Below are 10,259 nucleotides of genomic sequence, written 5' to 3'. Positions count from 1 at the left end.
GAAGGATTTTAATTATAATTTTTTTTATTCCTTGTAAGAGATGGATAATTGAATTAAGTAGAATAAAATTGTGTTAAGTTGTTTTTATATAAAAAAAAAATTGCTAAGGGGTTGGACCGCACGGTTCTTGACCGGTTCGTACGGTCCAACCCCTGTTTTAGGGGTCCACGGAATTGTCACATGTGTCCGGTTCTTTATACTTAAAAAACCGGTTTTCATCACGGTTCATGGTTTTCACGGTCCGACCTCCCGGTCCGGTCCGGTTCTGAGAACTATGAGGAACATAGGCCCTCTTTTTTTAGGATCATCTGATTGATGTGATCATTAGATCTGAAGAGATTGGTGTCATATTGGACAATTATCATCCTTTCATTGGATCATTTGCCAAGGCACACATCCATTGCTTCCATAATTCCTCCAAGCCACTATCCTCGTTTTATTCCCTTACACACTACACCAATTAACAAAGCACTATTGTTAAAATCGAATTTAAAAAACAGCAGTATTTTGCTAAATAATTTCAAAACATATATATTTTACTGTATAGTTTGTAAATTAGGTAAAAATGCCCCTTCTCTCCATATATTATTTAGATAAAATGTTTGATACATTCCAAGACTAAAACTTTAGCTAGCAAGAGCATATACATCACGCGCTGGAAATTGGAGTTGGTAAGACAAGCAAGAAGCTACATATACGTACAAATGTATGAATTTCACTCATACAAGCAAATACTATACTATATATATAGTCGTCTAGTCTCCATATCTTGCTTTGGCAACGTGTGCTTACACAAGTATGACATATTGCATGCAATAATTCATCACCGTTTTAATTTCTCCAACTTTCAAGCCCATCTCTTTTTACTCTCTTTCTCGGCTTTGGCTTTCTGCGTGTCTATGCTGTGGGCCTAATACAGTACAAGGCGAGCGTTGTCTGTTTGTTTCCTCCATAAATACATAAAGCTGCATTAGTTTGACAATATCATCTTGAATCTTCTTCCTTTCCTCATTTTTCAGACACATTATTTATATTGTATGTTTCAGACATGTTGGTGAGATACAGGCCTTAATAACTACTAGTATCTACTTCTTTTATGAAAGCATACTTACATTGTCACATACGGTAATAAAATCTGCCTTGTCTTGGTATAGCAAAGAAAGTCTTGTTTGCTCAAAATGCTCATTAAAAGTCTAAACAACATGCACTGCCAAGATAAGAATTGAATGGAAAACTTTTAGGGATTATTAGGTGGTCAATCATTAATCATTTTTTTACTTATTATTAATAACTTACTTTCTAACAAGCGGAAAATAAAAAAATAAAAAATTGTCTCTAAAGTTTTTGAAAATATTTAGACTCCAATTTGATTTATACCAAAAAAAAAAAAAAAAAAAAACCTCATTTTAATCGATCTTAACTATTTGATCTTTATAAACTTCTAATCCAAACTTGATGCTAACACAATTTTATTGATATAATCCAATTTGATATGTTTTGACACTAGGATTCTGCCAACACATCTTAAACCCTAAATCTAACCCAAACCCATTGCCACAATGCCACCCTAGAACCCACTTCCAATAGTCGGATAAGGATTGGAAACACACACACATGCATATGATTGGGCTCAACTTGTACTTGGTGTAACCTTAACCAATGTTACATCACTTAATAAATTTTTATTGATTAATAATTTTGAAAAATTCTACAATTGGATTACATATCTTATGTTTTTAACANACCAAGCTCTCGGCATTCTCGACCAGAGTTTGGAGCTTCGCCCTTCTAGGTGTTTGGCCCCCTGCATCATGTGTTTCATGGCTGAGAGAACCTTGCTTGGATATTGACCAATGCACAAAGTATGTAGGTCACTAGGATGAAGTAGGGTCACCAAGTGGACGTGGTCTCAGGCTGGACCGCTTAAGCCAAACTAAACCACATTAATAATTTTAAACACAAATATCTAGTGAATTGACTTCGAGTTAGTAAACCTTAAACCAAATTTAACCAAATTCTAAACTAACCTGAACCCCGCAAACACCTCTAAGCACATTTAGTTTCTGTATACAGTTTGCAAATTAGCCGGAGCATGACTTGACAATGTATAAGCGATAAATGAATTAAAAAAGAAGAAAGCAAACAAACAGAGCATATATATATATATATATATATAAGTGGCATCTTTATTCTTTAACCGTTAATTAATCTTCTTGAAGAAGAAAAGTAAAAAAAAAAAATATAATATATATATATACTCTATTTCTTAATACTAAAGCATCTATGCATAGTTCATCCAACACTTACCGCCATTTAACTTAACAAAGGTTCAATGGACACACCAGTTTACTTGAATCAAACTAATTATATTTTACTTTTGACAAAAAAAAGGGGTGGGGGGGGGGGGGGGGCAAGATACAAATATAATAATATAAATAAACTAGATTCATTTGAAAAAAGAAGAAGAGAGAAATGAAGTCCAAAACCCTGTTTCATAATTGATAGATGCCTTTGTCACTGCTCCAAGAACTTGGGCATCTATTCTACTCAATTTCGTTTCAATATAACCTTATTATATATGTCTTTGTAGTTATTATAATAATGATTTTGTAGAGTTTGAGTTGAATCCCGTTTTGTATCAAATAGCAAGTTGGCATTTTTTTTTTTTTTTTTGAATGCAAGCAATGTCATTTTCAGAATCTGCCCCGTTCGATAGAAAAGAACACTAGGCAAAAAATAAGAAGCCAATATAGTAAAATAAGGTTTTAAATGTTATGAGCTTAGAGGTGATGAAAATATTGGCCCCCTCCAAAAGTCAACTATTAGTTTAGTTTAGTTTAGTTTAGTTGATTGGTGATAACAACATTCAATTTGTAATTAGCATCATGTTCAAGCTCCTTACCAAATTGACCAAGTTAGTGTTATGTTGTATCATTATGCACGCGAACATGCACCCAAAATGTTATATTTATATGTTGAAAGAAAGAGGATTACAAGGAACAGGGAAAATTTGCAATATCAATAATATATTCACTCTCTCTCTCTCTCTCTCTCTCTCTCTCTCTCTCCTTTTTTGTTTTTTGATAATGGAAAGAACAGATCAATTTGACTCTTAAGAAACCTTCACCGGCCAATATCTTTTACATGCATACTTTACAAGCATATGGTTACGGAGTTAGAATGATAATTAATCCCAATATTAAATTTTTTTTTTTTTTTAAGAATTTCATATTTAGGGGATGAGGTATTTGAACTCTAGATGTTTCCATTAAAAATGCTAAATGTTAGTTGAGTTACAAGATTGTTAAAATTATTTACTTATCACCGTGTAAACAAAAATTTTCAATAGACTCTTTATGGAGGACCAAGAAGAAGAAGGAGAGGGTGTCTAATAGCCTCATTGGAAATAAATTTTAAACCTCTTAAAAGTTATTATTATTATTTATTATCTAAAAAAATTGAAATTTAGAGTTTTATGAAAAAAAAAAACAACACTACAATTACTGTTCAGACTTTATAAATTTAGAATTTTAAACTACTATTGAAAATAATTTATTAAACATTAAAGTTTTTTTTTTCCTCAAGAATGAATAGAGTTGATCATTTGAAATCTTGGTGTAATCAACAAAATACTAATCAACCTGGAGTAATAAAGAAAAAAGAACAAAAGAAAATTGTTATAATTACAAAGCCACATTGTATAATCAAGGAATCATGCAATGATCAAGAGGACAAATCGTGTTTCTTTTTCTCGCAACACACACTAAAAATAGGTGTAACTAACACGAAAATGTTGTCTGGATGAGTGGCAACTAATAAGATGTGAGATAAGAAGAAGATAAAACTCAAGGCATATTGGAATTGTATCAAAGAAATGGTTCTTCCACCTTTCCGTTTTTATCTTTCCTATATGACGATTGCAGAAGCGAAAGAGTGAAAGAGCAAAGACTATCCACATTTGGTTATTAAAAAATAAAATTACTTTTTCAAAATTTTCATCATTTTTGAGAAAATAAGAATCCATGTAAAAATACCTTTAGTTTTTTTTTTTTTTTTTTGATAGGAAAAATACCTTTAGTTGATTGACAATGAAAAGAAATTGATGAAAATGAAATTGATGAAAATCCAAAAGTGAAAACAACAACTATTTAAGGAAATTTTTTTTACTCACTTTCGGCAAAAATGAGTTACAATGCGAACCGTATATTCTTTAAAAGGTTAAATACTCCCAAATGAAGCACAAACATTTTTTTTTCCCAGATACCCCACTAAAGCTTTTTAGAACAAAGTCTCTCCAAACTAGTTTAGAGAAAAACTCTTCGAACTACTTTTTTTTTTTTTTTTGTGAATTTTGAAAATCTAACTATTGAATTTTATGTTCCTTATGTTTTTAACATACATATCAAATTTCGTTCTAATTAGATGTTATTTACTATTTAATCAATTAACTTATTTTTTATATACAACTTTAAATCACAAATACTTGAAATTATAACATTTATTTGATGATATAGTAATTGATCTTTAATCTTCTTGAAATTTTGTTAGCATTAAGAATGTAATAAAGACATGAAATCTAACAGTTAAATTTTCAAAATTCACACTTAATATAAAGATATATGATGAGTTTATAAGGTTTTTCTCTAAATTAATTTGGAAAAAAACTTTGTTCAACTTTTTATTTTTATTTTTAAAAGCCCCACTAAAACTATTTAAAAGTGGGAAAATCATTCCAAATAAAGAAATTTGAAAACCATTTCTTTTTGGTGGTAGGGGACTACTTTTTTTATTTACATTTAAACGGCGCATAGTTTGAGATCGTAAATGCGGCCTCAGCAGCTCCATTGAAATTTTTGACATCATTCAAAAATGGGAAAACGCATCTTATGAAATAATGCCATTTGGAGTAGAAAAATTCCCACATTTTGAATAATGAATGAATTATTTCAAGGTGGGTGGCAACCTCATTGAATAAAGAGTTCCAACTCTTATCTTCTAACAGCTACCACATGATTTGAATGTGAAAAATAGATTAAATAGCAAAGAACTTTGTAGTTGAATTAATACATTTTCTAGAAAATAAGAATCCATGTAAAAATACCTTTAGTTTTTTTTTTTTTTTTTTTTTTGACAGGAAAAATACCTTTAGTTGATTGACAATGAAATGAAATTGATGAAAATGAAATGAAATTGATGAAAATCCAAAAGTGAAAACAACTATTTAAGGAAATTTTTTTTACTCACTTTCGGCAAAAATGAGTTACAATGCGAACCGCATATTCTTTAAAATGTGAAATACTCCCAAATGAAGCACAAACATTTTTTTTCCCAGATACCCCACTAAAACTTTTTAGAACAAAGTCTCTCCAAACTAGTTTAGAGAAAAACTCTTCGAATTGTTTTTTTTTTTTTTTTTGTGAATTTTGAAAATCTAATTATTAAATTTTATGTTTCTTATGTTTTTAACATACATATCAAATTTCGTTCAAATTAGATGTTATTTACTATTTAATCAATTAACTTATTTTTTATATACAACTTTAGATCACAAATACTTGAAATTATAACATTTATTTGATGATATAGTAATTGATCTTTGATCTTCTTGAAATTTTGTTAGCATTAAGAATGTAATAAAGACATGCAATCTAACAGTTAGATTTTCAAAATTCACACTCAATATAAAGATATATGATGAGTTTATAAGGTTTCTCTCTAAATTAATTTGGAGAAAAACTTTGTTCAACTTTTTATTTTTATTTTTAAAAGCCCCACTAAAACTATTTAAAAATGGGAAAATCATTCCAAATAAAGAAATTTGAAAACCATTTCTTTTTGGTGGTAGGGGACAACTTTTTTTATTTACATTTAAACGGCGCATAGTTTGAGATCATAAACGCGGCCTCAGCAGCTCCTTTGAAATTTTTGACATCATTCTAAAATAGGAAAACGCATCTTATGAAATAATGCCATTTGGAGTAGAAAAATTCCCACATTTTGAATAATGAATGAATTATTTCAAGGTGGGTGGCAACCTCATTGAATAAAGAGTTCCAACTCTTATCTTCTAACAGCTACCACATGATTTGAATGTGAAAAATAGATTAAATAGCAAAGAACTTTGTAGTTGAATTAATACATTTTCATACAAAAAGTGTTAAAGAGTTTAGAGAGGAAGAAAGCGTTTGAGCTTCATGCTTCAAAAAACTAAAAAAGTCTAATTTATTTTATTTTATGGCATGTCAAAGATTACAAGACAAAATTTGAAAACATAGGTAAAATATTGGATAGAATTTGGGTCATCCATATCTGATTGATATAAAACACTAAATACAAAATAGTGTAAGATGATATTTTCATTATCGAGCATTATCTGAGATGACAACTAAAAGCTAATGGTAACAAATAATTCTGTGGGTTTGGCAGAAAGCTGGAGTGAGAGTGCTGAGTAAAAGGAATTACTAAATAGGAAGTGTTAAGAAATGAAGGGTAATGATTTTCCAGCCGACTCCAAGCAGAAAGTACGGACAGAGCTATATTAAAAGGTTCTTCACTTCAATCTCCCCTTTTGTCTTACTCAAAGTCTCAAAGGCCACTTTCTTTTTTCGGTTCTGGTTCTTTGTGATGCCAAAAACGCACCCCTTTCTTCGTCACTAGCGCCACTCATATTACTCTTAACCACGAGAAATGCTATGTATACAATATAATACTTAGTAGCCGAGTTAGTAAGTTTTTACTTAGTATTGTTTGGATTTATTGTCAATTTTTTTTTTTACTTTGTAACTTACCGATAACAACTTTTTATTCACAGTTATGAATTTTTTTGTCAAAGTTAGGTAAGTTCATTGCTCACTTACTCAGACGGTCAACCTACGCTATATACTTCTCACACGATCTTTTTCCAACTCTTGTGACACGTGCTCTCTCTTTCTCTCTCCAAGAATAAGTAAGACCCAAAAGAGAAGAGGGGAAAAAAGAAAAAGATAAAGGAAAAAAAAAAGAATGAGCTGGAGGGAGATTCCGTGTATTGAGGATTCAAGCTGTAATTGAAAGGCTCTTCTCGCTCTCGCCCTTCCCTCTTTCTACCTCGCTTCCCATGGGCATGGGCCAAAATAAAGCCTATATATACCCCTCAGCTCCTTCACTTCTTTGCTCACACTTCCTTTCATCATCCTATCTACCATTACTCTACTCCTCCTCATACAAATACTACCCCACCTCAAAAACCTATATGGAGTTCATCACCTCCATGTTTTACTTATTTTCTTCCATTTTCTTCATCTTTCTCCTTCATTCCCTCATCAAGTTCTTCACTTCAAGTCGCCCGAAATTGCCTCTTCCTCCCGGTACCTTAGGATGGCCTTATATAGGGGAAACCTTTCAACTCTACTCTCAAAACCCAAATGTATTCTTTGCCTCAAAAGTAAAAAGGTTCATACCCTTTTGCCCTTTTATTTTAAATTCGCTAACTACTTGCTAATAATGTTAAGTAAAGTATATACTAATTTATATGAGATGGGATTGTTGGTTTTTGACTTATAGGTATGGCTCTATCTTCAAGTCCCACATATTGGGTTGTCCTTGTGTGATGATTTCAAGCCCAGAAGCCGTGAAATTTGTGTTGGTGACGAGAGCTCATCTGTTTAAGCCAACATTCCCAGCAAGTAAAGAGAGGATGTTGGGGAAAGAAGCTATCTTCTTTAGCCAAGGAGACTACCATGCCAAACTGAGAAGGCTAGTTCTCCGCGCCTTCACGCCCGAAGGAATTAAAAACATCGTCTCCAACATCGAATCCATTGCCAACGATTCTCTCCAATCCTTGGAAGGGCGGTTGGTTAACACCTACCAGGAAATGAAGACAGTGAGCTCTCTCTTCCCTAAACACTTCCTACCTACTTTTCCTTAAATAAAAGAAAAACAGATTAAAACAGAGGAAAACAGAGCAAAGTAAGACTCTGCTATGTCCGAGCAGACTGCTGAGATTGAAATATCTAAGGAAAAAAAATAATAATAATGAGCATAAAACTCAATAAATTAAAATGGGTTCGTGGTTTTTCATCAAAATATCCAAACACTAAACTTTGTTTGCATTTGCAGTACACATTCAACATTGCACTGCTTTCCATATTTGGAGAGGATGGAGTTTTGTACCGAGAGGATCTGAAGCGGTGCTACTACATTCTTGAGAAGGGTTACAATTCAATGCCCATTAACCTTCCTGGAACACTCTTCAACAAATCCATGAAAGCAAGAAAGGAGCTAGCTGAGATCGTAGCCAATATCCTCTTAACCAGGAGGCAAATGAAGAAGGACCACAACGACTTGCTGGGATCTTTCATGGGTGACAAAGAAGGTCTCACTGACCAACAGATTGCCGATAACATCATAGGTGTCATCTTCGCCGCTCGTGACACCACCGCCAGTGTCCTCACCTGGATCTTCAAGTACCTCAGCGAGAACCCCAGTGTTCTTCAGGCAGTCACTGTAAGATATCTTAAATACTTATAATTACTTTATAAGTAACAGCTAGTTTTGAAAATAATTTCTTTATTTAAATTTTTTTTCACAAATCAAGAAAAGTTGGTAATTGTTGCTGCAGTGACTAATGATTTTGAGTGATTTTGGATTTACAGGAAGAGCAAGAGGCCATTGTGAGGAGTAAAGAGGAATGTGGTGAGGAGAAAGTTCTGACTTGGGCAGACACCAAGAAGATGCCAATAACTTCAAAGGTGATTCAGGAGACACTTAGAGTTGCCAGTATTTTGTCTTTTACTTTCAGAGAAGCTGTGGAAGACGTTGAATATGAAGGTCAGTCAATTACTAAGAAATCTGATAAAGTTTATATATATAACCCATTAAACTTAGTCTGAGTTTCATGCATTATTCTTATGCTAATACTTGGAAATTCTTCTTCAGGGTATCTTATACCAAAGGGGTGGAAAGTTTTGCCGCTTTTCAGAAATATTCACCACAGCCCAGAGAATTTCCACAGCCCTGAGAAGTTTGACCCCTCAAGATTTGAGGTAAATTTTCATTTGCTAGTATTCTCTCTTAGAAAAAAAAAATTAGTTTTACACCCTGGAGCTAAATTTTTAATTAATTTTCTTTAATGATCCACAGGTTGCTCCAAAAGCCAATACTTTTATTCCATTTGGCAATGGGACCCACTCATGTCCTGGGAATGAATTAGCTAAACTTGAAATATCGGTCCTTCTCCATCATCTGACCACAAAGTACAGGTAAAAGAATGAGAAAACCTTTTTAACTTCTTTTTTTTCACTAGTGGTTATGACTTATCGAAGGCCAGCTTCTAGAAAAAGAATGTTTTTTGTAAGGACTGTGCTGACATGAATTTTGTCTGTTACATTATGCAGGTGGTCTGTGGTGGGTGCACAGAATGGGATACAATATGGTCCTTTTGCTCTTCCCCAGAATGGATTGCCCATCAGATTATTTCTGAAGAAAGAGGCTACTCCAACACCAAAAAGCTAGTCCCAAGTCCCAACAGTTTAAGAAGAGGCACTTTCTAAATATAGAAATAATTGCATCATCAACTGGTTTCTACTTTCTCAAGATGATTATTTATGATGATGAAGAAAAATACCAATAAGAAATTAAGTGGAGAAAGAGAAACACTGTCTTCACTTTTGGGCCAAGACACCCAGAGGAAGAAAGTTTAAGATTATACCAAGAAAAAAAGGTCAAGAACCAAGTGTACAGAGGAGTAGTCTACATAACAAAAACATTAAAAAAAAAAAAAAAGATGTGCAAGCAAATTTTGCTCATTTTTCTTCTTTCTTCAAGAGAGGAGGAGAAAGCTCCTCGGGTATGGGATTAATGTATTTAAGTAGGTTTATACCGATTTAGTAGTATTCTTGTTATTGTTAACAAATATAATCTCTGCCGCAAGGTGAAATGAGAATTCAATGATCAACATTTTGATTCCAATATGCTTTTTTTTTTTTGTTTATTTATTTATTTATTGCCTTTCAATTAGTTACACCACAACTCAGATCATCCCAGTGCACGTACGAGCCATGAGGATAATGCTTCCCAAAAGGCTTCACAACAAACAGTGTAAATAGACCCCGTACATATTATTATAAGGAATAGCAAAACAGTGAAAATAGACCCCAATTATTGTATAAATTTATATATAAAAGCAATACTTATCATTCACTGCACTTCCAGATCTTTCCAATGATCATCTTGGCTTCCAGCTCTTCATAAAGGCATGATCTAAGTCAATTTTTACCTAG

At 32.7% G+C, this 10,259-nt stretch overlaps 1 protein-coding gene across 1 annotated transcript; it reads left to right on the top strand.

Moving 5' to 3' along the window:
• Positions 1-7,143: 7,143 nt before the first annotated feature.
• On the top strand, positions 7,144-9,948 carry LOC111993076 (abscisic acid 8'-hydroxylase CYP707A2). The gene is made up of 7 exons (XM_024024932.2): positions 7,144-7,431; positions 7,543-7,861; positions 8,098-8,484; positions 8,634-8,808; positions 8,917-9,023; positions 9,121-9,239; positions 9,375-9,948. The coding sequence occupies exons 1-7, from the start codon at positions 7,232-7,234 to the stop codon at positions 9,490-9,492; spliced, it is 1,425 nt and encodes a 474-aa protein (XP_023880700.2). The 5' UTR covers positions 7,144-7,231; the 3' UTR covers positions 9,493-9,948.
• The last annotated feature ends 311 nt before the right edge of the window (positions 9,949-10,259 follow it).

This window comes from Quercus suber, unplaced genomic scaffold, assembly GCF_002906115.3.
Source record: "Quercus suber isolate HL8 unplaced genomic scaffold, Cork oak 2.0 scaffold_391, whole genome shotgun sequence".
Lineage (NCBI taxonomy): Eukaryota > Viridiplantae > Streptophyta > Magnoliopsida > Fagales > Fagaceae > Quercus > Quercus suber.
This window is presented reverse-complemented; position numbering and strand designations above follow the sequence as displayed.

Excerpts from the sequence above, each read along its gene's own strand:
- LOC111993076 (XM_024024932.2), top strand. The coding sequence starts at position 7,232 with ATGGAGTTCATCACCTCCATGTTTTACTTATTTTCTTCCATTTTCTTC. Across the intron at positions 7,432-7,542 it reads TTTGCCTCAAAAGTAAAAAG|GTATGGCTCTATCTTCAAGT; the intron begins GTTCATACCCTT and ends TTTGACTTATAG. Across the intron at positions 8,485-8,633 it reads GTGTTCTTCAGGCAGTCACT|GAAGAGCAAGAGGCCATTGT; the intron begins GTAAGATATCTT and ends TTGGATTTACAG.